Source organism: Piliocolobus tephrosceles, chromosome 20 (genome assembly GCF_002776525.5).
Source record: "Piliocolobus tephrosceles isolate RC106 chromosome 20, ASM277652v3, whole genome shotgun sequence".
Lineage (NCBI taxonomy): Eukaryota > Metazoa > Chordata > Mammalia > Primates > Cercopithecidae > Piliocolobus > Piliocolobus tephrosceles.
Genome location: NC_045453.1, coordinates 9,253,718 through 9,281,638, shown reverse-complemented (window position 1 = coordinate 9,281,638; position 27,921 = coordinate 9,253,718). Strand labels below are relative to the sequence as shown.

General features: G+C 51.9%; 1 protein-coding gene across 3 annotated transcripts in view; it reads right to left on the bottom strand.

The window, feature by feature from the left end:
* The window catches only part of DLGAP4 (DLG associated protein 4), a 170,938-nt gene that overhangs the window by 89,742 nt on the left and 53,275 nt on the right, over positions 1-27,921 (bottom strand). For 2 of the 3 annotated variants that reach the window (XM_031934707.1, XM_023220563.2), the window contains exons 2-6: positions 17,530-18,600; positions 13,585-13,826; positions 10,294-10,408; positions 7,397-7,447; positions 3,200-3,440 (exon numbers count right to left, since the gene is read on the bottom strand). In XM_031934707.1, the coding sequence (XP_031790567.1) occupies positions 3,200-3,440; positions 7,397-7,447; positions 10,294-10,408; positions 13,585-13,826; positions 17,530-18,528 (1,648 nt within the window). In that variant the 5' untranslated portion in view covers positions 18,529-18,600. Of the gene's footprint in view, positions 1-3,199; positions 3,441-7,396; positions 7,448-10,293; positions 10,409-13,584; positions 13,827-17,529; positions 18,601-27,921 lie in introns of those variants that run through there. The other variant, XM_023220565.1, reaches the window with a different exon arrangement.

Below are 27,921 nucleotides of genomic sequence, written 5' to 3'. Positions count from 1 at the left end.
GTAGCAGTGTCTGGGACAGCCTGGGAGAGCTCTTCTGGATTTGGAGGACACAGAACCTGGGCCTCAGCTCCTATTTGGAGACCTTGAAGGTAGAGAGGCTGGCGGGGCTACCGGTAACAGCAGGACTAGAAGGAAGGCTGTAGCAGGCCAGTCTATACTTTCAGAGTCCCATAAGGCAAAGGCCCTTGTTTTCAAATGCATTAAGTGGTCACCAAGAGGGAAAGTAGAGCTGGAGTTGTCTTCAAAGGATTCCACCCAAGATGCCTGACTAGCAGAGCCAGGTGCCCTAGCAGAAAGAAGCTGAATGGGGAGGAGGCAGACTGCCAGATGGAGAAGCTGAGGGGGAATAAGAAACAGTGAGGTGAAGGAAGATTGCCCATGCCGGGAAAGACAGCACTGGGGACCCTGCAGAGTGGGAGAAAGAGCCACCGTGTGGCATCAGAGAGCCCCAATGCCAGACAACACCTCCCTGGCTACCATCCCTTCCCAAGTGGAGGAACCAGAAACAGACAGAAGTGAACAAGGAACAGAGAAGACACCGGCCGGGCGCGGTGGCTCATGCCGGGGGTGGTGGCTCAAGCCTGTAATCCCAGCACTTTGGGAGGCCGAGACGGGCGGATCACGAGGTCAGGAGATCGAGACCATCCTGGCTAACACGGTGAAACCCCATCTCTACTAAAAATACAAAAAACTAGCCAGGCGAGGTGGCAGGCGCCTGTAGTCCCAGCTACTCGGGAGGCTGAGGCAGGAGAATGGCGTAAACCCGGGAGGCGGAGCTTGCAGTCAGCTGAGATCCGGCCACTGCACTCCAGCCCGGGCGACAGAGCAAGACTCCGTTTGAAAAAAAAAAAAAGAAGACACCGATCAGACCAGATTGGACCCTTACTAACTGAAAACGAGACTGTTCCTTAAATATTAAAAGTGACTGGAAAAGCTCAAGGATCTGCCCCAGATATAACCCACTGGCAGGGCAAGGAGACCAGAGAGGGTGCAACAGGCAATAGTGAGACAGTTGTTTCTTGCTCTGCCTCCTGCAAATAGAAGTTCATTCAGTCAATAAATTGGTTACCTATGTATAGAATATCTATGGGATTCAAGTTCATTTATTTACATCAAACACGGGTTGAGCGCTTGAAACAGTGCCTCTCTTCCTACAACAATCCAACCCCAATTGCTTTTTTATTTTTTCTTTGAGAAAAGGTCTCGCTCTGTCACCCAGGCTGGAGCGCAGTGGCTCGATCTTGGCTCATTGCAACCTCTGCCTCCCGGATTCAAGCGATTCTCATACCTCAGCCTCCCGAGTAGCTAGAACTACAGGCGTGTACCACCACACCTGGGTACTTTTTGTATGTTTAGTAGAGACAGCGTTTCGCCATGTTGGCCAGGCAGGTCTCGAACTCCTGACCTCAAGTGATCTGCCTACCTTGGATTCCCAAAGTGCTGGGATTATAGGCATGAGCCACCACGCCCAGCCCCCAATTGCTTTTGATTTTCAGGAAGCTCAGAGTGAAGTCTGAGAACCAATAATAACAGCTACCACTTACCAAGTTCCTACCACCAACAAGTCCCTGCCTAAACATGTCCGGTGCACAGTATTATTTCATCTCCTTAAGAGCTCCCTGGGGTCTGGCGTATGCCCTCAATTTATACATGGAGAAACTGAGGCTCAGGGAGGAGAACTAGCTTGCCAGAGTAAGCTCAAACCTCTCTCTACTATTGATAAACAATAAATTGTGCTGTTTTTCTTTGGTTTTGATTTTCTATTACTATTATTTTGAGACAAGGTCTCGCTCTGTCTCCTAGGCTGAAGTGCAGTGGTGTGAACATAGCTCACTTCACCTTTCATCTCCTGGGCTCAGATGACCCTCCTGCTTCAGCCTCCTGAGTAGCGAGGACCACAGATATATGCCAACCCGACCAGCTAATTTTCAATTTTTTTAGAGTCCAGGTTTCATCATATTGCCCAGGCTGGTCTCCAACTCCTAGGCTCAAGTGATCTGCCTCGGCCTCCCAAAGTGTTGGGATTATAGGTGTGAGCCACTGCGCCTGGCTAATTTTCAATTATTTCTTTTTATTTTTTTGACCATCTTAATAATACTTAATAAGGTATACATGTGCCATGGTGGTTTGCTGCACCTATCAACCCGTCATCTAGGTTTTAAACCCTGCATGCATTAGGTATTTGTCCTAATGCTCTCCCTCACCTTGTCTCCCACCACCCCCTCCAACAGGCCCTGGTGTGTGATGTTCCCCTCCCTGTGTCCATGTGTTCTCATTGTTTACCTTCCACTTATGAGTGAGAACATGCAATTTTCTATTATTTCATGGCTTGCTCAGTTATACGGGGTCCCCTTTTTTCTCTGATCACATATGGGTTATCTCCAGATGATTTAGAACAAGAATCCAGAGCCAGGCATGGTGGCTCATGCCTATAATCCCAGCACTTTGAGAGGCCATATGAGCAGATCCCTTAAGGTCAGAAGTTCGAGACCAGCCTGGTCAACATGGTGAAATCCCATCTCTATTAAAAATACAAAAATTAGCCAGGCATGGTGGCACGTGCCTGTAATTCCAGCTACTTGGGAGGCTGAAGAATGAGAATTGCTTGAATCTGGGAGGCAGAGGTTTCAGTTAGCCAAGATCATGCCACTGCACTCCAGCCTGGGTACGGAGTGAGACTCTGTTGATCAACAACAACAACAACAACAAAACACCCAAGAATCCAGAAGGTATTCCCTGATTGTGTATATGAGAGAAGCCTATAAATGCATCCCTTTGAGAAGGCTCAGTGTAGACCCCACCCTCACGGCAGGCTTCTCTCCAGGTTCCAACCTCCCCTACAGGTTTGCCTACCTGAACTAATTCCAAGAGGCAGGTCAAGCTTCAGGAAGCCCTGACTACAGCAGGTGGCTGCTCTAAGCCAATGAGCAACCAAGTACCCCACAAGCTCCAGCCCCCTCCAATACCTCCCACACCCCCCAAGGATGGCATCTGCCTCTGGGACCCCCATTTGAGCACCAGTGGCCAATTGGCTGGAAGTTCAGCTCCAAGGTCTCCTGCTTTTGCTCCCAACCATCCCCCTGGTGCAGGCCAGCCCGAGACAGATTCCTCCCTGTATCCTCCCAGGCTGGCCCACCAGGCATGGTCCTTAGCGTCCCCTTGAAAAGAAAAAAAACCCATCCCTCATCACAGTACTCACTCGGAAGCGTGCGACTATTGCTGAGGCTGCCGGTACTGGGCGGTGGGGAGAGGGACTGCAGGGAGACACTGTCCTCCTCCTGCGAGCAGCCTGCCTGGATGGCACGCAGGTAGCTGTGGCTGCGGGAGCGGAAGTAGCTGGGCAGTGGCAAGTCAAGCGTCTCTGCCGCTGTGGACTCTGCTTCACTGCAGGCTGACTCGCAGGCCGCCTCATACTGGTCACTCAGCTCTGCCTCCCGTACCTGTCCAGGCAAAGGCAGGAATGAGGGGCTGGCTATCTTGCCCATCATGGGGGGAGAGGTTCTTGGTGGTGGGCTCAGGGCAGGGCTGGACAGTCTGTGAAGTCTGACCTCAGCCCACCCAGCTCCATCTCACTCAGGGTATGTGATGGGCAGATGGAGCCCTTAAGAAAGAAAGAGCCCCACCTCTCTGGGCCTCAATTTTCTCATCTCTATAATGAGAACAAAGTTGGAATATCTCAGGATATTAACTCTGTGATAAAAATCAGGGTCCAAACTGATTAATAGATTTTAAGGGCACATCTGAATTTAGTGTGAAAGAGGTCTATAATCAATTAGCAATGTCTGTCCTGAATGTTGGAATGGGGGTGGCAGTAGGTATGCTGGATATTTACCATCTTATGGTCCAATCCCTTTATTTTACAAGGAAAGAAACCAAGGGTCAGTGAAGGGAAGACATTTGCCACAGGTACCCGGTGAGGAAGTGGCAGAACCAACACTCCAAATATGTATTTAAGGAAAATTAATCTCGCCCTGGTATACAGAATGGATGTTGGGAAAGGGGTCTGGAATGGAGGCAGAGGCCAGAGATGAAGCTGAAGCAATTGTCTGGTGGGAGAAGATAAAACTGGAATGAGGGTAGTTGCAGTGAGGATTGATTAATGATGTCTGTCATGGACAGTATGGAAAATGGTGATGTGTATGCTATTTGCTATCTTACATCTAGTTCAACTTTGTGTAGATGGTTCCTAAGTATTTCTCCAGAAATGACTGTCTAGGACCCTGCAAATCTGAAGCCAAGGGTGTGGGCCTTGAGGGGCCTCACCATGCACATACTCTTTGAGGGTTCTAGAAGGGCTATCTGACCCATGTCTCAGGCCATGTTGGTAACTGAAGACCACAGAGGATAAGCTGGGGAGTCAGTTGGCCAAAGATGTGGACATCCTGGGGGTTGGCCTGGGCCAGAGGGGGAGGGGGCACAAGCTGACTGACCATGTGGAGGAAAAGATTGATCTGGGCCTGGGTCCAGCTGTGTCCCACCCAGCTGTGTAACCTCAGGCCATCACTATCTTCTCTGGGTTAGTTTCTCCTCATCTATGTGAAATAGATGCTCATGTTCTCATCTGAGACTGCATCAGGTCAAACAATTAGATGGGTGTTCACCCAATTTGGAGGGTGAATGGAAAGTTCTAAATCTGTGGGTTTTTTTTTTTTTTTTTTTTGAGACGGAATCTTGCTCTGTCTCCCAGGCTGGAGTGCAGTGGCGCGATCTCGGCTCACTGCGATCTTGGAACCACCTCCCGGGTTCAAGAAATTCTTCTGCCTCGGCCTTCTGAGTAGCTGGGACTACAGGTGTGTGCCACCATGCCTGGATAATTTTTGTATTTTTAGTAGTGATGGGGTTTCACCATGTTGGCCAGGCTGGTCTCAAACTCCTGACCTCGTGATCTGCCTGCCTCGGCCTCCCAAAGTGCTGGGATTACAGGCATGAGCCACTGCACCTGGCCAAATCTGTGCATTTCAATATGGCAGCCACGAGCCATGTATGGCTATTTAGGTTTAAATTAATTAAAATTCAGCCTGGGTAACATAGTAGAACCCCAGCTCTACAAAAGAAATTAAAAATATAAAAATTAGCCAGGTGTGGTAGCGTGTACCTCAAGTCCCAGTTACTTGAGCCCAGGAGTTCCAGGCTGCAGTGAACTATGATCGTAACACTGCACTCCAGCCTGGGGGACAAAGCAAGATCCTGTCTCTAAAAAAATTTAAAAATGATAGTAATGATTGATTAGGCCAGGTGTGGTAGCTCATGCCTGTAATCCCAGCACTTTGGAAGGCCAAGGTGGGTAGATCACTTGAGGTCAGGAGTTCGAGACCAGCCTGGCCAACATGGCGAAACCCCATCTCTATTAAAAATCTCAAAATTGGCCGAGCGTGGTGGCACATGCCTGTGGTGCCAGCTACTTGGGAGGCTGAAGCAGGAGAATCACTTGAACCCTGGAGGGGGAGGTTGCAGTGAGCTGAGACTGGGCAACTGCACTCCAGCCTGGGTGATAAAACGAGACTCCATCTCAAAAAAATTTTTTTTTTGATTAAAATTAAATAAAGTTCCATAGTCACAGGAGCCATATTTGACTTGCTCAAGACCACAGGTAAGCCAGACACAGTGGCTCATGCCTGTAATCTCAGCACTTTGCGGGGCTGACGTGGGAGGATCACTTGAGTTCACGAGTTTGAGACCAGCCTGGGCAACATAGCGAGACCCTGTCTCTAATAAAAAATGAGCCAGGGATGGTGGCGCGTGCCTGTAGTCCCAGCTACTCAGGATGTTGAGGTGGGAGGATCACCTGAGCCTGGGAGGTCAAGGCTGCAGTGAACCATGATTGCACCACTGCACTCAGCGTGGGTGACAGAGTGAGACTCTATCTCAAAAATAAGTAAATAAATAAAGTCACATATAGCTAGTGGCTACCTTATTGGACAGTGTGGATTATAGAACATTTCTATCATTACAGAAAGTTCTACTGTATAGTACTGATAAATTAAAATATAGGCCATGTGGCAAACCCAAAATTCACTCAGAAAGAGTGTTAAAGAGATAGGTGTTTCTCCTCCAAAACTGCATCCTGAAGTTATGAAGAGACCCTCATGACTACCGGGAGCATGAGGTCTTGCTTTGGGATCAGACAGGAACCACATGGCTCTGGAACTAGACTGCCACAGGTCCAACCCTTGGCCCATCATTTCCTCACAATATGAACGTGGGCAAGTCACTTAATTGCTTTGTGCCTCAGTTTCCCCACCTATAAAATGGGGCTATAGTCCCCATTTCACAGGGTTGTGGTAAAGATGAAATGAGAGAATTCATATCACAGGCTTAGGATAGAGTCCAAGAGAGTATGCACCTAGTAACCTCTACCCACGAATACAGGTAACTCCATGGAGTCTGTCAATGTTGGTTAAGATGCTCTTGAGCCATCAGAGGCGAGACCAGCTGGTCAGTGCTGCTGGTGTGTGTATCACTGAGGATTTACCGTATAGCGGGCACTGTCCTGGGGGCTTTGTATGTTAATACATCACATCCTTACCACTCGCCTATTAAAGGTGGATGGGGGAGAGGTGGCTTGGCCCACTGTGGGCTCTTTAAACAACTTCTTGAATCGTGTGTTCAGGAGGAACACACAGCTCCTGTGACATGGGGGAGAGGGACACGTGGGGTATCCATGGCTGGAATCGGTAGCTGGAGGTCTGGTCCTAGTTTTGCTCCTGTGGGTTGTGTGGCCTTGCACAAGTCCCTTACACCCTCCTGGCTCAAAGTGGGGTTGATCTCAGAGTACCTTTCCTGCCCCTGGTTTTTGGTCTTTGGCCTGGGAGGGAGGAGAGGGACACTTCCGGGGCAGGAAAGGAGTGTCTGGGAGGTGGTGCCCTTACAGCAGCCAGACAGTGCTGTGAGCAGCATAACCTCGCCAACCTGTGTGAAGCTGGAAAGCCTCCACACTCACTCCAACACCCCAGCATCCTTAAATGTCCTCCTGGGGCTCCAGAAAGGAGAAAAGCCAAGGGATCTGGGGGCTGGGACCTGGAAGCTAATATCACCAGCCCCCAGCCCCTGACCTGTCCAACTTCAACAGTCTCCCTAGGCCTGACCCAGGCTTTGTGGGAGGAGAGAGAAGGGCAGGAGTCCTGGAGTTATTTCTTGCCCCATCCACAGCACCTAGCTCATTCTTCCCCATCTTCAAAAGGAGGAAACTGAGGCACACAGAGGTGAAGCAATAAGGGCAGGGAGTGGAGGGTCAGGACACCAATGTGAGCCTAAACTCCATCCATTGGAAGTGGATTTCCTGGTGATGGCTCTGCTTGTACCCGCCTGGATTGGGTGCTGGGACCACTCAGGGCAGGCCTAAGACCCAGACCTACACTTTGGGATTGGGGTGGAAGAGAAGGGCAAACATACTGACCTGCTGCTCATGGCCAAACAACTGGGGGATCAGGGAGGCCTGTCCAAAAATCTGCAGGAAAGAGAGGGTGAGGGTTATGGGAGGACCAGGGCTGGGGCTGGGGTCGGGGATTCAGGGTCAGTTGCAAGGAAACTTGAAGCTGGCTGGTCTAACCTCCTCCCCACACTGGCTGGGACCCAGCTGCTAGGAGGTCTCACTTGGCTTCTTCCGGGGATGGGAGGCTCACTCCTTCTGGGGCTGGGCATTACTGAGGACTTACAATCTGCTGTTTAAAAGTCCTTCTTGACTGGGCGCAGTGGCTCAGGCCTGTAATCCCAGCACTCTGGGAGGCCAAGGTGGGCAGATCACCTGAGGTCGGCAGTTCAAGACCAGCCTGACCAATTGGAGAAACCCCATCTCTACTAAAAATACAAAATTAGTCAGGCATGGTAGCACATGCCTGTGGGAGTTACTAGGGAGGCTGAGGCAGGAGAATCACTTGAACCCGGGAGGCAGAGGTTTCGGTGAGCCAAGATCACGCCATTGTACTCCAGCCTGGGCAACAAGAGCGAAACTCCGTCTCAAAATAAATAAATAAACAAATAAACAAACAAATAAAATAAAAGTTCTTCTTTAGGTCTAGCCCCTGTGACCATGTATCCTCTGTCTGCTGCCTCTCATCTGGCAGGCAGCTCACCTGAAGATACAGATTAGGGATGGAGCCCAGAGCCTGCTCTTCCCCAGCCTAGGATATCTCTGACTTTGGGGCCAAATATGTGGCTTGGGTCACTCAAGCTTCTAGGGGTGAGGCTGTGAGGGGTCAGAGGATCCTGGACTAGGAGAGAACTGGGACTGGGCAGTGGGTGGTGGGTGAGACCTGCTGCTGCCCCCAGCCTGGCTGATTCATAAGCCTTTTTGTGTAGTTAAAGGGCAAAGGTGTCCCGGGTGCCAGGCCCAGGCCTGGGTGGAGATGGGATGTGTAGAGAGACAGACAGACACAGAGAGAGACATGGAGATGGAGACACACTGGAGAGAATCAGAGAAAAATGTGAATGAGGGGAGAGAGAGAAAAAAACAGACGGAGACAGACACAGACAGGAAGACTGAGATGAGAAAACGTGGTGGGATGGGAGAGACAGGGAGGGATGCCGTCCATTCAGCAAACACCTACTGAGCATCTGCCCTGTGCCAGGCACTGTGCCAGGCACTGGGGACACTGCAGGGAACAAGACAGCAAGGCCCCCGCCCCCAGGAGATCCTAGTTTTAAGAGGGAAACAGACATTAAGTAAATAAGCAAACGATTCTAGTTCTAGGCAGTGTCAGTTAAGCAGGGTAAAGGAACAGCGCCTGGGAGGGCTACTTTAGACAGAGTGATCACAGGCAGCCTCTCTGAGGAGGTGACATTCGAGCAGAGACCTGAAACACGAGGAGCCAGCTGTGCAAAGATTTGAGAAGAGGAAACAGCAAATGCAGAGGGCCTGGAGCAGATTGATGTGGCACGCTCCTATATAAGGAGCAGAAAGGAGGCCAGTGTGGCTGGAGCAGGGCAAGGGACAGGGTCCAACAGGGAGGCAGGGCCTAGGTCTTACAGGGCTTCACAGGTCCAAGTAAGGACTCTGGTTTTCCCTCTGCGGGAGGTGGGAGACAAGGGAGGGTCTTGAGCAGGGGTGTGGCTTTGACAGCTCCATTTGGCCACTAAGTATGGATTGGAGGATAGCAGTTCAGGTGTGACTTGGTAGAGTCTGGATGAGGGGGGCAGGGGCAGGGGGTTCCCTGGGCTGGGGCACTCTACCCCTCCCCATGTCTGAGGGGCTGGGGAAGGAGTTTGCCTAGGCCAGGAATAATGGAGTTGTGAGGAGTCAGGGTCCCAAAACTTTCTAAGCAGTCCTCTAACCCTGGTCCTGGGCCTGCGCACAGTGGCCTATTCCTGCTGAAGGGGGCTGGACTCGCACCTGGCTGCCCCACTGCCTAACCGCTACCACCAGCAGGCGTCTGCCTTCTCGGGGGGCTCATCTCCCCATCCACACAATGCGGGGTGCCTTTTGGTCCTGACTGGTTCTCCCTTTGCAAACCCTAAAGTGCTGAGTACATGGCAGGAGCTGAGGTCCAGGTCTGGGTTGGACAGCCCCAGACCCCTGCCCAACGTTGCCTTCTCCTAGCTGCATGACCTCACCTCTCTGAGCCTCAGTTGCCTCACCTATGAAATGGGAATATGGATAACAAGGCCACCTCTGGGGGTGGTTAAGGGCTCAAGGAGCTGATGGTTGAGAGGGTGGCATGCAAATTCAACGTGTAGCACAGCGTGCTCCTCACTGACACAGGCAGAGCTGGTTGTGCCCGGGAGCACAACTGCCCACTGAGTAGGTGGGCACAGAGGTCCAAAGTAGAGGCTGGAGGCCACACAAGATGCTAATAATAACCAGAAAGGCAGCTACCCTCTGCTGAGCACACCGCCTTCACAATCCCACTTATTCCTCTCAACAGCCCCCAAATAGAAATGCTCACCTTCCTCTGGTAAATCAGGAAACCGAGGCTCAGGGAGGGGAGGTGACTATCCTGGGTTCATACTGTCAAGTGACAAAACTGGGACTCGAACCTAGGTCTCCAGTTCCCTATCCTCACGGTTCTGAACCCCATGAGAAGTGACAGGCGCCCCGCTGGCATCCTGTGTTTACAATGGTGGTATGGGCTTCCTCCCTTGGGGTCCTGGGTCAGGCCCCATAACTGTGCTCTCCAGCCACAGGACAGTCGGTGGGGCAGAGACACACACAGGAGGCTTCAGGAATAAGGACCAAACAGAAGCACAGTGCAGACATCTGGGGGCCACTCAGCATGGGCTGGGCCTGGGGGTGTACTCCTCCCAGATGGGAGTCAGTACCCAAGCCCCTTGACTCTCCAGCCTGCCTGCCACCCTCACCTGACTGATGCAGCTGGAGTCATTGAGGCTGTCGCTGACAGGGGTGTAGTCCTCTTCCCAGCTTGGACACTTGGAGGGCAGCAGCATGTCCACTGAATCCAGGCGGTCCAGACTCCTGGTAGGGAGTGGGGAGCAGACAGGGCTCAGCCCACCCATTGTTCAACCAGCTTTTGGAGGCCTTGACCATCTGTGATGCACAGGTGGTCCACCCCTGTGATGCCCACTGCAGCCGCAGGGTGGCAGCACAAGCTTGCATTTGACTCTTTAAAGCCCAAGGCTGGCCCTGCCCAATTCTGCAGCCCCTTTCCTTCCTCCTTGCAGGTCTGGGACATTTCCAGAGGCCCGACAGAGGTGGGTTAAGTTCTACAGCCTAGGGTTCCCAAAGGGCATCAGCTCTGCCGCGATGTTCAAGTGGCTTCTATCAGGCCCCTAGACTCACCCCTTATCTCCGTGACCCCAGTCCTTTAATCTTTCTCATGTCTACCTGACCCTGGGCCTCCCCCAGTCCTCATTCTGGGGATAAAATCCAAGCATCCAATAGCTCGGGCCCCTGATACAGAAGGGTTTGGACTGGAATCCAGCTTTCTCTGCTGGGTGACCCTGGGCAAGTCATTACCCCTTACTTAAGTCTCAGTTTCCTCATCTCTAAAATGGGGATGACGCTGCCTGCCTGCTGGGGCTGCAGCGAGGATTCAGTGATGCAGATTAAAGGACATCGGGTCAGGCACAGTGGCCAGCGGGCAAGTGCTAACCGACAGCAGCTCTTACTATTATTGCTACTATTACTACTGTTATTATTATTGCTTCCCTTGAATCTAGGCCTAAGCCCCAGGCTTCCTGCCTCTCCCACCTTACTGCCCACTGGTCACTCATAGATATCCTAGTAGGATCTCAGTACTAGAAGGGATCTTAGAGATCCTACAGCTCAGCCCCTTCACTTAAAGATGGGGAAACTGGGCTGGGCGTGGTGGCTCATGCCTGTAACCCCAGCACTTTGGGAGGCCGAGGCGGGTGGATCACCTGAGGTCAGGAGTTCGAGACCAGCCTGGACAACATGGTGAAACCCATCTCTACTAAAATACAAAAATTAGCCGGGCATGGTGACATGCGCCTGTAATCCCAGCTACTCGGGAGGCTGAGGCAGGTGAATTGCTTGAACCTGGGAGGTGGAGGTTGTAGTGAGCCAAGTTTGTGCCATTGCACTCCAGCCTGGGCGACAGAGTGAGACTCCGTCTCCAAAAAAAAAAAAAAAAGATGGGGAAACTGAGCAGGCGTGGGGGCTCACACCTGTAGTCCCAGCACTTTGGGAGGCCAAAGCAGAAGAGTCACTTGAGCCGAGGAGTTCAGCACCACTCTGGGCAACATAGTGAGGCCTGGGAAACTGGGGCCCAGAGGGGAAAGACTGGCGAAGGCCATCCAGTGGCAGAGGGAAAAACGGAAGCCACTGCCGGCCTGGGCAGTGTGGGGGTGATGGGAGAGCAATATATACATATATATATATATTTTTTTTTTTTTTTCTTTTTTTTTTTTTGAGACAGTCTCACTCTATCACCCAGGCTGGAGTACAGTGGCATGATCTCAGCTCCCTGCAACCTCTGCCTCCTGGGTTCAAGTGATTTTCGTGCCTCAGCCTCCCTAGTAGCTGGGATTACAGGCGTGCACCACCATGACCTGCTAATTTTTATATTTTTAGTAGAGATGCGGTTTCGCCATGTTGACCAGGCTGGCGTCGAACTCCTGATCTCAAGTGATCTGCCTGCCTTGGCCTCCCAAAGTGCAGGGATTACAAGCGTGAGCCACTGTGCCCAGTCACAAAAACTTATTTTAAAAAATTAGCTGGGCATGGTGGCCCACAACTGTACTCCCAGCTACTCAGGATGCTGAGGTAGGAGGATCACTTGAGTGCAGGAGGTCGAGGTTGCAGTGAGCCATGATTGCACTATTGCACTCCAACCTGGGTGACATAGCAAGACCCTGTTCCCCACTTACCCCCCAAAAAAGATGGAGAAACTAAGGTTAAGAGAGGGGCAGACCTAGGATTGTCTGGTGGTGTCCTGAATTCCATCCTGGAGGCCATTCTCTGTCTTCTGCCCAGTCAACTAGACTCCTGGCTGCTCCAAGAACACTGCCCTCTTCCTGCCTAGGTACCAGTGTCACCTGACCTGTTCTCTTCCCTCTGTCTCAGTCTTCCCAGGCCACCTCCTCCATGAAGCCTTGGCTCCTGTCCCCTATAGTTGAAGATCTAGGGAGAAGCTTGTTCCCTCTAACTCTGCCAAGCCTTACAGCAACACGATGCGGCTTGCCTGGTGAATTCCAGGCAGGCACTGGGACAGGAAAAGCCTGTCTATCACTCTTTGACCTCTGGATTCACCTCCCTCCCCCATCTTGGAGCTCCCCACAGGGATCAGTTACAGGGGCAAGGGTAGAGCGCGCTCTGGCCTTCCTTAGGCAGTGCTGTTGCAGGTGATGCACTCACTTAGGGCAGGCTCTCCTAACCTGAAGACCAAGATCCCGTGGGACAGTTCACCTGTGGGAGTGGAACTTACCTGGGGAAGTGGCTCCTGTAGGAGGGGTTTACCTGGACCTATCACCCGAGAGTGGCTTTCATTATTGGGGTTTACCAAAGGATGTGGCTCACCTGTGGTCAGGGCTGAATTGTGAGTGGGGCTCAAGGGGTGGTTCTCCAATTTGCGGGGCTCTTCGAGGTCAGTTCATCAGAGTGCAGGGCCAACCTGAGGATCTCATGGAGGGAGCTAACCTGACGGCGGGTTCACTTAGGGGGCCTGGATCATTATAGCAGCGAGTTCACCTGGATCTGAAGCTGAGGGACAGAATTCATCTGTGGGCTGGGATCTCTGGGGGACAACCGAATGGGAGGAAGGCGAGGCTCCCAGGGTGGGGCATACCTATGAGGGGTTCACCTAGGGGAGGGGCTTCCACGCGGGCGGGGCTTTTCTTTTTCTGCCCAGCTAATTTTTGTATTTTTAGTAGAGAATTTAGTATTTTAATTTGGTTCCCCATGTTGGCCAACTCTTGACCTCAAGTGATCCACCCGCCTCGACCTCCCAAAGTTCTGGGATTACAGGCGTGAACCAGCGGGCTGGGCGGGCCTTATTTTAATGAAGGGGTTCTCTCAGGGAGCAGGACTCATAAGTGGGCGGGGCTCAAAGGGGGCGGGGCTACCACGCGGGCGGGGCTTACTTTAATGGGAGGGTCCTCCCAGGGAGCAGGACTCGCAGTGGGCGGGGCTTGCCTATGGGCGGAACCCTAGGGGTGGAGCTGCGCGCCTACCTGCGGGGATTGCTCTGCTCTCCCAGCGACTGCTGCGTGGCCCTCAGATAGCTCTGGCGCCGCGCCGCGGTCTTGGGTGAGGGCTTGGGGCTGCCGCCGGACTCGTCGCTGTCCTCGTCGCCCATGGCCTTGATGTAGCTGCCGCTGCGCATGCGCCGGCAAGGGATGGGGCCCTCGGCCGCGGCATCCGTCTCGCGTGGGGACAGCAGCGTCGTGCTCCACTCGCCGCCGCCGCCGGGCACCTGGGGATGGGACACAGGACTCAGTGGGGCCACCACGGAAAATAAGCAGATGGCAAGAACCCCCATCTCCGGGACCTGAAGCTCCCTCGTTCCCTGCAGAGTTCGGGCTCACGTGCTGGGTTTCCCGCTTTTGAAACCAAGGGGCAGCAGAGCAGAGCCCTGGGCTGGGAGGAATACCCGGGTGCCAGAGTCTCTCCAGCCTCGGATTTCTCCATGGATCCCAGGCTGGGTTTGCCCCAGAAGCAATGCCCTAGGCCCTGTGGTCACGGTGGTCTCCACTGCAGCCATCTCTACTTGGCCCCACAGTCACTTCACTCTGGCTGTCTCAGGGGATGCTTATGATGCCACTGCACAGATGAGAACACACCAGGCCTGAGGGACGCAAGGCACTTGCAGAAAGAGGCGGCCAGGCACGGTGGCTCAAGCCTGTAATCCCAGCACTTTGGGAGGCCGAGACGGGCGGATCACGAGGTCAGGAGATCGAGACCATCCTGGCTAACACTGTGAAACCCCGTCTCTACTAAAAAATACAAAAAACTAGCCGGGCGAGGTGGCGGGCGCCTGTAGTCCCAGCTACTCGGGAGGCTGAGGCAGGAGAATGGCGTGAACCCGGGAGGCGGAGCTTGCAGTGAGCTGAGGTCCGGCCACTGCACTCCAGCCTGGGCAACAGAGTGAGACTCTGTCTCAAAAAAAAAAAAAAAAAAAAAAAAAGAAAGAGGCCCCAGACCTGGATCCAGAACCTGAGCCTAGAATGGGGAATTGAGAAGACCCTAGCACATCAGCATGGAGGGGGGACAGGGTCCCAGAGTCAATGGATATTCTCTGTCCCACAGGTGGGAAAACTGAGGTACAGAGAGCAGAGTGCTTCCCCGGGTCAGGTAGCCACATGGTGAGCTGGAAAAAGGGCTGTTTTCCCATCTGAACTTCAGGGAATCCATCATCCACGGAACGGGGCTGTGATAGGGCAAGTGAGGTCACAGCTGTGAGGGCAGCCCTGGTCCCCCAGTCCCCAGTGGTTATGGTGGCAGTAACCAACCGAGGGGACCTCCCCTGTCCTTCTGAGGCCAGGCTCTGCTGGCCGCCCCAGGACAGTGCACACAGGCTACATTCCTGGCCATTTCATTTACACTGTTACGGAAACACAGTGGATGGTCACTGTGTAATGAAAAATGCACACATCTCAGCACTCACACACAGCCTGTGCACAGAGTGAACATGCCTCATCCTATACACATATCTCAATATGTATAGAACAAGCATATGCCCCATGCCCCTCGGTGAGTACCCCCAGTGTACCACACACCTCACCAAGGACACATACCAGCAGCCACTTCGTCATGGCAACCCCTCCACAAGTATGCAACATATATACGGAGCACACTCACCTTCCCACTATCCTCCCTCTGGACATTTGCACCAGCAACTACTGCACTGTGGACACACAACATGTATTCACCTTGCATTGTTCCCACCTCCACATGCACACAGCGTACCCCTCACCAGACTACACATGTCACCACAGATGTCCAAGCCCACATATTGAGTGTACACGGCATGCCCACTCTCTATCACATACACATATGCACACTGCCCAAGGGCCACGCCCACACAGGTACTGTACCCTTCTCCATGCCCTCCATGCCAGAGGCCCACTTTCCACAAAGGAAAGGTAACGTCTAGGACTCCCACTCCTGCCCCACCCAGCCTTCCCATAAACCCTCAGCAGACTGCCCATCCTAGGACCAGTGCATTTTGCCTACAAGCCACTTGCTAGTCCAGCCCCACTATCCCCAGTGTCCCTTGGGAACGTGGCCTTGTACATCACTGCTCAGAAACTGTTGCTAAGCCACCCACTCACCTCCTGTCACCCAAGCAGGCAGCACAGACTCCAGGGCCCACAGGGCCACCCTCTCATGGTGTTTCTGCGGCATTGTTACATGATCAGACCCAACTATACCATTTTGAGAGGAAGCCCGGTCACACATCACCCTCCCTAATGCTTCTAAACCAAGGAAGCAGTTTCAGAACCACAAGAGCCCTAAATATATCAAATACTGCCTGGATTTCAGTTTCCTCCTATTGAAAAAGAAAATGTCTCACTGTTTCTGGTATTTCATACAAGATGATAAGAAGTCAGGGCTTTGTTAGACCCCAAAGATCATCTCGTTCAAAATGCATCTCATGGCTGGGCATGGTGGCTCACGTCTGTAATCCCAGCACTTTGGGAGGCTGAGGCAGGTCCTCACCTGAGGTCAGGAATTCGAGACCAGCCTGGCCAACATGATGAAACCCCATCTCCACTAAAAATACAAAAATTGGCCAGGCGTGGTGGCTCGCACCTATAATCCCAGCTACTCGGGAGGCTGAGGAAGGAGAATCACTGGAACCCAGGAGGTGGAGGTTGCAGTGAGCCAGGATCGCGCCATTGTACTCCAGCCTGGATGACAAGTTTGAAACTCCATCTCGAAAAAAAAAAAAAAAAAATGCCTGGGCACAGTGGCTCAGTCCTGTAATCCCTGCACTTTGGGAGTCTGAAGCAGACTGGAGGTTAGGAGTTCAAAACCAGCCTGGCCAACATGATGAAATCCCATCTCTATTAAACACACAAAAAATTAACCAGGCATGGTGGTGGGTGCCTGTAATCCCAGCTACTTGGGAGGCTGAGGCAGGAGAATTGCTTGAACCCGGGGGGCGGAGATTGCAGTGAGCTGAGATGGAGCCACTGCATTCCAGCCTGGGCAACAAAAATGAAACTGTCTAAAAAAAACAAAAGACTCATTAGAGTTCCCAAGGGCTGGCCAGGCCTGCACTTGCATTCCTCCTGAGATGAGGCACTCACTACCTACAGAAGCGCCTCCTTCCACCTAAAATCTGCTTTCTGTAATTTCCACCCACAGCCTGGCTTTGCCCTGGGGAGCCATTCAGTTCACAGCCCCTTGCTCTACCCTCCTTGAGAGCCATTTGGAAATGTGCAGCCACAGTGATGTCTCAGCCTTCTGCCACTTTCAAGCCATGTGGCCTTGGTGCACAGCAAGTGCCTGAATCAGTGTTAGCATTTGAAAGAAGAAGGTATTCCCCCAAGCTGGGTTAGGACCCCCTGGGTCCCTGCAGCTCTCGGTACTGATCCCCATGACACTCTGCTGACACTGACATGACCGTTCATGTCTTTCCCAGTATCCTAATCTTTGGGACTGTGTCTTCTTTATTTCTGACTCTGTTCATTTAACTGTCCATCTGTCCATCTACCCCTCCCTCACTTACATTTCCTGAGCACTTCCTGCATGCCAGACCCTGTCCTGGGCCTTGGGGACACATGGCTGCATCAGATGTGATCCCTGTCCTCAAACAGCTGTCAGTCTGATGGGGGTGGCAGGCAGTGGCTTGCAATTAGAAGGCCATGCAACTGGTTCTGTGAGGGGGTTGGGATGGCACAACTTCCAGATTTGTCTTCTAAAGGGCAGGAACATATTTTAGTCCCTGCTCAGGGCTGGGCTCAGAAAGGCCCTAATTAATCTCTGTTGAGAGCATGACCAGTGAAAGGACTCCCTGATTAGCAGGTACCACTGGGCCACCCATTTTATAGTTGAGCCACAGAGGCCCAGAATGAAGCGACTTTCCAAGTGAATCTGTGGTATAGCTAGGCCTCAAAACTGGTGTCATCCCCAGAGCCCTCACCCCACCCCTGACCCTGGCAGAGACCCACCTGCAGGTAATGGTAGGCTAGACCCTGGTGGCAGGATTTGGACTTGAGCAGGCTCTTATCCAAGGTGGCCGAGGTCTTCTGGCAGACCTCGTGGGCGTGGCTGAGTGTCAGAGTGGACCAGGAGCCCCGTTTGACGTAGTTGGTGTCAGTGCCCACCCCAAGGCTGGGGCAGGTGGCTGGGGGTGCGGGCGGGGGTGGTGGGGCGGTCAGCTCGGTAGTGTTGTTCTTGGTGGCTTTGAGCATGTGCCCACTGATGGTGTTGTAGGCGTGCATGAAGTAGCGTGGCTGGCTGCGTTCTGCCTGGCGGCCTAGTGTCATCAGCCCGGAGGCTGGGCCACTGCTGCGGAAGGCGCCGGCCTCGCCGTCCAAGTTGTCATCGGAGCTCCACCAGCCTGAGATATTGGAGCGGCTGCGCCGTTTGGGCTCCCCAGCCTTGGCCCGCTCCTTGCTTTTGGCCCTCCGGCCCTTGCCGTCCTCCATGCCACCCTTCTTGCTGCCATTGCCACCGACCTTGCCCGCTGTGCCCTCCAGTGAGGGTGCCTTGGTGAAGAAAAGCCGCTGGACTGAGTGGACCAGGTGGCGGATACGGCCGGGGCTCTCACCACGGGCCTTGGCCTCACCACGGGGGAACTGGAGGGTGCTGAAGCCATCACGATGGATGGGCAGCTGCTTCTCAAACTGGTCCAGGAGGTTGGCGGGCAGCCGGTTGATCTTGGTTGCCTGAGCATGGCTGGGGAAGGGGCTCTCCTCTGGCACCTCAAAGTGGGAGTTGTAGTGGATGCGGGGAAAGGTGCTGCTGGGCGGAGGCAGCTGGTTGTTGAGGGGAAAGAGGCCATCCCCCGGCAGGGTGTTCTGCCCGGGGAAGCGGGCCTCGCGGGCGAAGGCCTCCGTGGGCGACAGCAGGTAGGGGTTGCGGTCGGTCCCTGCAAACAGGGGCTCGTGGGGTGGGTCTAGGCTGTCGGAGAGGTGGCGGGGGCGGCTGTCACCGAGGCCTTTCATGATCCCGGGCCGAGGGCAGGGGCCGTCACCCTAGCAGGGCGCCCGGGTCGCCTCTCCCGGGCGGCAGCTATCCTGGGGAGAGAAGACAGAAAGCGGTCAGCTGGTCAGCTGGATTTGGGGGAGGGGTGCCAGGAAGGTCAGATCCAGATCGCCAGGCTGGGAGGATCTCTGAGGCCAGTCCTCCATGTTGTGGGCCTGAGGACAGGAGTACACACTGAGGCCCACGTACGCTGTGCGTAAATAAAAGTTACAACTCAAGCTACCGACTATCAGACAAACACAACATCTTCCATTCTTCTAGCTTGAGGACTGTATCTTCAAAACAACCTGGAAAGCCAGGCTCCAATGCAGAGTTCTGGGTCTCCTCTGAATTCCATGATGGAATATGAGTGGTGGGCTGCCCATCCTCCACTCTCTTTCCGTTTCTGACTCTGTCCCTCACCCCGAGGGGCCACATGGATGCAAATACCCCAGCCCACATCTCCTAGCTCTGTCCACAGGCCCCTAAACAGTCATCCCGGAACCCCAGGATGGTCCCTGTGGCAGGGTCCACCTCCCATGGGAGGACCCTGTGCTGGCCCTGGAGGCAGGCTTGGGTCATTTTGGCTGGCCCTGGAATCTCAGGATTCCCAGTATCCAGGGTGGTCTATGGGGGAATACAGTCTGCTGGTGGGCATGTCCCCAGGACTCCTGAACTCTCCTTGCCTTATGGGGAAAAACACGGGCTTTTAGAGGGCCAGAGAGAATTTTTTTTTTTTTTTTTTTAGAGACAGAGTCACTCTGTTACCCAGGCTGGAGTGTAATGGTGTGATCTCGGCTCACTGCAACCTCTGTCTCCCGGGTTCAAGTGATTCTCCTGCCTCAGCCTGCCCAGTAGCTGGGATTACAGGCGCACACCACCACACATGGCTAATTTTTGTATTTTTAGTAGAGACAGGGTTTCACCATGTTGGCCAGGCTGGTCTCGAACTCCTGACCTCAAGTGATCTGCCCGCCTTGGCCTCCCAAAGTGCTGAGGTTACAGGCGTGAGCCACCATGACTGGCTTTTTTTTTTTTTTTTTGCGACAAGTCACAGCTCACTGCAGCCTTGGCCTCCTGGGATCAAGCGATCCTCCAGCCTTGGTCTCCCAAAGTGCTGGGGTTATACCTGAGGGTCTCCTGTGCCTGGCTAGAGAGGCCTTCCAAAAAGCAGGACCCAGGGCAAGGCCAATCTATTCCAGGTCTGAGGGCAGTACCATCCAACTCTTTAACAGAGGAATTCCTATGTCAAATGTAAGCCCTCTGCAAAAACCTGCTCTGCCCTTCACCCAATGTCTACCAAGTGTGACTGCTGGGCAGGTGCTGAGGGCTTCAGACACCAAAGAGGCCAACAAGCCCATAGGCCCATCATTTCCAATTGAGATGAAGCAATGATAGCCTGGAATAGAGCTCTCAGAGTCAGTAACGGGGGCACATCCTCAGGAAAAGGCAAGGGCTCACAAGAGGGTGGCATTTAGGTGCAGTTGCTGTGCCTCAGTTTCCCCTGCTGTAAAATGGGGCCATCCTGGAAATACTAGTCCAAAACTTAGGTAAGTCCCTTCCCTTTTCTGGGCCTGGGCCTGTCTTCCTGTCTGCCATGGAGCAGAAAGGTTGGCGAGGTTTCTAAGCCCCCAGCCCCCACAGGCCCGTACGTGGGAGTCCCAAGACTTGGTCTGGCCTGAGCCTGGTGTGCTGAGGATTGGCAAAGAGTCAGTGTGGCTGGAGCAGAGCAAGTGAGGACAAGGGTTGTGGAGGGAGGGCTCTCGGAGGGGCTGGGTCAGGTCATAGCACAAAAGCTCTGGCTGATATCAAGCATGGAGGGCAGAATAATGGTCCCCAAATATGCCCACGACCCTGTCAAAAGGAACCTGGCAAGTGTGGTTATTTTGCAAATGGGATTAAGGATCTTGAGACAGTGAGACTATCATGAATTATCTGGATGGGCACAAGCTAATCACACGGTTCCTATAAGAAACAGGCATGGGCTGGGCATGGTGGTTCACACCTGTAATCACAGCACTTTCAGAGGCCAAGGTAGGTGGATCACTTGAGATTGGGAGTTTGAGACCACCCTGGCCAACACAGTGAAACCCCGTCTCTATTAAAAATACAATAACTTAGCTGGGTGTGGTGGCATGTGCTTGTAATGCCAACTACTTGGGAGGCTGAGGCTGCCGGAGAATCACTTGAATCTAGCAGGCAGAGTTTGCAGTGAGCTGAGGTCGTGCCACTGCACTCCAGCCTGGGTGACAGAATGAGAAACTGTCTCAAAAAAAAAAAAAAAAAGAAAGAAAAGAAACAGGCATGGGCCAGGCATGGTGGATCACACCTTTACGTAATCCCAGCACTTTTGGAGGCCAAGGCGGGGCAGATCACTTGAGGTCAGGAGTTTGAGACCAGCCTGGCCAACGTCATGAAACCCCATCTCTACTAAAAATACAAAAATTACTGGGCGTGGTGGCGTGTGCCTGTAATCCCAGCTACTTGGGAGGCTGAGACAGGAAAATCACTTGAACCTGGAGGTGGAGTTTGCAGTGAGCCAAGATTGTGTCATTGTACTCCATCCTGGGCAACAGAGTGAGACTCTATCTCAAAAATAAATACATAAATAAATAAACAGGCAGGAAGGTCAGAGTCAGAGGAGATGTGCTGACAGAAGCAGAGATCAGAGTGATGTGGAGACGTGAGCCAAGGAATGCAGGCAGGCTTCAGAAGCTGGCAGAGGTGGCTGGGCACGGTGGCTTACACCTGTAATCCCAGCATTTTGGGAGGCCAAGGCAGGAGGATTGCTTGAGGCCAGGAGTTTGAGACCAGCTTGGGCAACAAAGTGAGACTGTGTCTCAGAAAAAGTGATGGATTCTCCCCTAGAACTTCCAGAGAGAATGCAGCTCTGCAATCCGTTTTAGACTGTGATCACTAGAACATCCTATGATTCAAAGTGCACCAGTCTGGGAATCAGACAACACAAAGTCACACAGAACCAGGCCTGGAACCCAGGTCTTCTTGACTCTTAATGCAGGCCCCACCCAGCCCACTGGCCCTGCTGAACTGGAGGAGGTACAAAGAAAGGGGACAATGTGGGGGCTGGATCCACCAGCTGAGGGGCAGAGGGTGAGGAGGATGGGACAGTACCAGGCGCGGCCTCAGCAAAGAGTGGATGTCCATCTGGCCTGGCATGGCCCAGTCTCCACCAGCTTCTCCAGCCTTGTCCCCATCTCTTGCTGTCTACCTGCTAGCCAAGCTCACACCCTTCAGGACTTCTTCATAGCTCTCACTGCTCTGGGAAACTCTCACATGTTTACTTGTTTTCTAGTTTCTTGTCCATCTTCCCCTAGATCTGTGCTGTCCAATATGATAGCCACTGGGCCACAGAGCACTTGACATGCAGCTAGTGCAACTGGGAAACTGAATTTTTAATATTTTAAAAAGTTTAGGCCAGGCGCGGTGGCTCACGCCTGTAATCCCAGCACTTTGGGAGGCCGAGGCGGGCGGATCACAAGGTCAAGAGATCGAGACCATCCTGGCCAACATGGTGAAACCTCTTCTCTACTAAAAATACAAAAAAATTAGCTGGGCATGGTGGCGGGCGCCTGTAGTCCCAGCTACTAGGGAGGCTGAGGCAGGAGAATGGCTTGAACCCAGGAGGCGGAGGTTGCAGTGTGCCGAGATCGCACCACTGCAAATCCAGCCTGGTGACAGAGCAAGACTCCATCTCAAAAAAAAAAAGTTTAATTAATTTAAATAGCACATGTGGCAAGTGACTGCCAAGTTGACAGTACAGTCCTAGAGGTTCAACCCTCCCCTTGGAAGGTGCCTCCCTCCCTCATCCCTGCTAAAGCTGGCTTCAGCACTCTCTCTTATTCTAATACCTCTTCCATCTTTTTGAGTTGTAAGTTTAGTTCATTTGTTTTCTGATCTCCTTATACTCTAATAAATGTGTCATAGAAAAGCTATGTATTTTCCCGAGTACTTATTAGCTGCATATCATGGATTTTATTTTTCCGGTTTTTTTCTCTTTTTATTTTTTATTTTATTTTATTATATTTTTTGAGATGCAGTCTCGCTCTGTCGCCCAGGCTGGGTGCAGTGGCGTGATCTTGGCTCACTGCAAGCTCTGCCTCCCGGGTTCACGCCATTCTCCTGCCTCAGCCTCCCAAGTAGCTGGGACTACAGACGCCCGCCACCATGCCCAGCTAATTTTTTGTATTTTTAGTAGAGACGGGGTTTTACCATCTTAACCAGGATGGTCTCGATCTCCTGACCTCGTGATCCGCCCGCCTTGGCCTCCCAAAGTGCTGAGATTGCAGGCGTGAGCCACTGCGCCTGGCCTTATTTTTATTTTTTGACATAGAGTCTCGCTCTTGTCGCCCAGGCTGGAGTGCAATGGGGCGGTCTCAGCTCACTGCAACCTCTGCCTCCTGGGTTCCAGTGATTCTCGTGCCTCAGCCTTCCTAGTAGCTGGGATTACAGGGGTGCAACACCACGCCCGGCTAATTTTTGTATTTGTAGTAGCGACAGGTTTTCACCATGTTGACCAGGCTGGTCTCGAACTCCTGACTTCCTGTGATCCACCCACCTTGGCCTCCCAAAATGCTGGGATAACAGGCGTAAGCCACTGTGCCCATCCTTTTGTCCTTTTTTTTTTTTTTTTTGAGACGGAGTCTCGCTGTATCGCCCAGGCTGGAGTGCAGTGGTGCGATCTTGGCTGACTGCAAGCTCCGCCTCCTGGTTCCCGCCATTCTCCTGCCTCAGCCTCCTAAGTAGCTGGGACTACAGGTACCCGCCACCACGCCCGGCTAATTTTTTTTATTTTTAGTAGAGACAGGGTTTCACCGTGTTAGCCAGGATGGTCTCGATCTTCTGACCTCATGATCCGCCTGCCTCGGCCTCCCAAAGTGCTGGGATTACAGGCGTGAGCCACCGCACCTGGCCCTTTTGTTCTTTTTTTAAAAAAATTGAGGAGAAATTAATGAAACATAAAATTAGTCATTTTAAAGTGTACAATTTAGTGACATTTAGTAAATTCACAATGCTGTGTAATCACTACCTCCATCTAGTTCTGAAATATTTCCTTTCTTTTCTCCTTTCCTTTCTCCTTTCTCCTTTCTCTCTCTCCTCTCCTCTCCTCTCTTTTCCTCTCTCTCTTTTTTCTTTTGGTGGAGTCTCACTCTGTCACCCAGGTTGGAGTGCAACGGCGTGGTCTTGGCCTCCTGGGTTCAACCAATTCTCCTGCCTCAGCCTCCCGAGTAGCTGGGACTACAGGTTCATGCCACCACATCCAGCTAATTTTTGTAGTTTTTAGTAGAGATGGGGTTTCAGTATGTTGGCCAGGCTGGTCTCTAACTCCTGACTTCGTGACCCACCCGCCTCCACCTCCCAAAGTGCTGGGATTACAGGCATGAGCCACTGCACCCAGTCTCTTTCTTTCGAGACAGGGTCTCGTTCTTTTGCCCAGGCTGGAGTGCAGTGGTGTGATCATGGCTCACCGCAGCTTTGACCTCCTGGGCTCAAGTGTCCTCCCACCTCAGCTTCTTGAGTAGCTGAGACAACAGGTACACGCCCAGCTAATTAGAAAAAACTTTTTCTTTTTGGTACAGACAGGAGTCTCACTATGTTGCCCAGGCTGGTCTGGAACTCCTGGGCTCAAGCAGTGCTCCTGCCCCAGCCTCCCACAGTGTTGGGATTACAGGTGTGAGCCACCATGCCCAGCCCTGAAACATTTTCATAACCCCCAAAGCAAACCCCATCCTCAATAAGCAGTCATTCCCTATTTTCCCCTCTTCCCAGCTTCTGACAACTATAGTCCATAGATACCAACTGTATCTATAAATTTTCCTATTTCCCATAGGTTTTACTTTTATTGTAGTAAAATACATGTAACATAAAATTTGCCATTTGAACCATCTTTAAGTGTACAATTCAGTGGCATTATGGACACTCACAATGTTGTGTAACCATCACCACGATCTATTTCCAAAACCTTTCCATCACCCCAAACAGAAACTCTGTACCCATTAAGCAAAAACTTCTTTTCTCCTCCTTCTCCTACCTAGCCCCTGGTAATTTCTTTTCTTTTCTTTTCTTTATTTTTTTTGAGACAGTCTCAGAGTCTCACTCTGTCACCCAGGCTGGAGTGCAGTGGTGCTCTTGGCTCACTGCAACCTCTGCCTCCTGGGTTCAAGCAATTCTCATGCCTCAGCCTCCCAAATAGCTGGGATTAGAGGCGCATGCCACCATACCCAGCTAATTTTTGTATTTTTAGTAGAGAATGCGTTTCACCATGTTGGCCAGGCTGGTCTCAAACTCTTGACTTCAAGTGAAATGCCTGCCTTGGCCTCCCAAAGTGCTGGGATTGCAGGCGTGAGCCCCATGCCTGGCGGCCTCTGGTAATATATAACCTACTTTCTGTCTCTCTGAATTTGCCTATGCTAAATATTCCCAATATGTGGAACCATATAACATTTGTCATTTTGTGTCTGACCTATTTCATGTAGCATAATGTTTGCTTTCTAAGTTCACCCATGTTGTAGCGTGTGTCAGAACTTCATTCCGTTTTATGGCTGGACACTTCGATTGTTTCTACCTTTTGGCTATTGTGAATAATATTGCTACAAACAATGGCATGCAAGTATCTGTTTCAGTCTCTGTTTTCAATTCTTTTCAATTCTTTTGGGTTAATATCCAAGCGGAATTGCTGGATCACATAGTCATTCTATGTTTAACTTTTTTTTTTTTTTGAGATGGAGTCTTGCTCTTGTTGCTCAGGCTAGAGTGCAAAGGCACGATCTTGGCTCACTGCAACCTCCGCCTCCTGGGTTCAAGCCATTCTTCTGCCTCAGCAACCTGAGTAGCTGGGATTACAGGTGCCCATCACTGCACCCGGCTATTTTTTGTATTTTTAGTAGAGACGGGGTTTCGCCATTTGGCCAGGCTATTCTTGAACGCCTGACCTCGTCATCCGCCCGCCTCGGCCTCCCAAAGTGCTGGGATTACAGGCGTGAGCCACGGTGCCCGGCCTCTATGTTTAACTTTTTGCGGAACCACCAAACTGTTTTCCATAGCAGCTGCACCATGTGATGTTCCCACCAGCAACGTACAGGGGTTCCAATTTTCCCAGATCTTGCCAGAACTTATTTCCTTTTTAAAAAAATTATAGTCATCCTAGTAGGTGTGAACTGGTATCTCATTGTGGCTTTGATTTGCATTTTCCCGATGACTAACGATGTTGAGCATCTTTTCATGTGCTTATTGGCTATTTGTATATCTTCTTTGGAGAAATGTCTATTTAAGTCCTTTGCCCATTTTATAATTGGGTTGTTTGTCATTTTTGTTGTTGAGCTCTAGGAATTCTTTATATATACTCTAGATATTGAACCCTTAGCAGATATATGGTTTGTAAATATCTTCTCCCATTCTGTCCCTGTGGGGTTTCAGTAGTGTTTTTCTCTTCTTCCAGGACTGGCCACTTACTCACTCTTTCCTTCCTCATTAGCACTGATGGCCTCCCTTCCTCCAGCATCCCCTGGCCTGTGAGCGCCATAAAGAAAAGGAGTGTAAGGCCGGGCACAGTGGCTCACGCCTGTAATCCCAGCACTTTGGGAGGCTGAGGCGGGTGGATTACTTGAGGTCAGGAGTTCGAGACCACCCTGGCCAATATGGCGAAACCCCATCTCTACTAAAAATACAACAGTTAGCCAGACGTGGTGGCTTGCACCTGTAATCCCAACCACATGGGAGGCAGAGGCAGGAGAATTGCTTGAATCTGGGAGGTGGAGGCTGCAGTGAACTGAGATTGTGCCACTGCACTCCAGCCTGAGTGACAGAGCAAGACCCTCTCAAAAACAAACAAACAAACAAAACAAACAAAAAAACAGGAGTCCATGTGCCCATAACTTTCCTGAGAGCAGGGGCTAGTTCTCATCTGGGGGCAGAGGAATGAGAATGGCTCTGGAGATGGATGTGCGGTGGATGCTGTGATGGCCACCCAGGACCCCCCTGCACTGAGGCACTCACGACCCCAGCTGCCAAGAGCATTGGCTGCTGACAATTTACAGCTAAGTTCCCACTAGGAGCTGCTCTCAGCCATAGGGAGGTGCCTCACCCAAGATGCCAGACTTGGATCTCTAACTGCCTCCTTGACATCTTGCCCTGGAAGTCTGACAGGTCCAAGATACAGCACTCATTCTCCCACCCACCCTGACCTGCTCCACCCACAGTCTGTCCTTACACTCCTTCCCAGGGGCACCCTGCATCCAATAACTGGTCAATGTTTGGGTACCAAGGTGTGGCTCCCTTGCCCCAATTCAGAATAACCCTAAAGGGCCATCCCAGTTCCAGACCTCTCCATGGGATTCGCTGAGGCCTCTGTTGTGCTGTATCAAGGTTCGACTCTTCCCTCTGCCCAATCCTGTCCCCTTCACCTATCACAGGTGTTCCGAAATGATTTCCCAGGAAACTTCTGCATGCAAACCTGTCTGTTTCCTGGGAAGCTAACCTGAGATAGGACAGAACTGGATTCTACTCCTTCTCCTCCTCACTGCAGGACACTTGGTGATTCAGTCATTCCTCCTGAGCCTCAGTTTCCTCTTCTATAACATGGGGATCATAATCCTTTTTCTTTTTTTTCTTTTTCTTTTTGAGACAGAGTCTTACTCTGTCGCTCAGGCTGGAGTACAGTGGCATGATCTTGGCTCACTGCAACTTCTGCCTCCCGGGTTCAAGCAATTCTCCCTGCCTCAGCCTCCCGAGTAGCTGGGATTACAGGTGAGCACCACCGTGTCTGTCCAGTCAATTTTTGTATTTTTAGTAGAGACAGAGTTTCCCCATATTGGCCAGGCTGGTCTCAAACTCCTGACCTCAGATGATCCGCCTGCCTCGGCCTCCCAAAGTGCTGGGATTATAGGCGTGAGCCACTGCGCCTGGCCATGATCCTTACTTTTAAAAGTTATAATAAGGTTGAACTGTGATGTCATATAGAAAGCCTCTAGCATTTCGATGCCCAATCAGTATCAGTCACACTCCGTTCCCCTCCTCACCTCACTGTACTATGCTTCTTGGGGACAGGTCAAAGCTTCCAGGTGAGGAATGGTGCACAGCATGGTGGAAACTGCATGTAGTTGGACCTGTATTCAAATACTATCTTTTTTTTTTTTTTTTTTTTGAGACAGAGTCTTGCTCTGTCACCCAGGCTGGAGTTCAGTAGTGTGATCTTGGCTCACTGCAACCCCTGTCCCCCCAAGTTCAAGCAATTCTCCTGCCTCAGCCTCCCGAATAGCTGGGATTACAGGTGCCTGCCACCACGCCTGGCTAATTTTTGTATTTTTGGTAAAGATGGGGTTTCACCGTTGGCCAGGCTGGTCTTGAACTCCTGACCT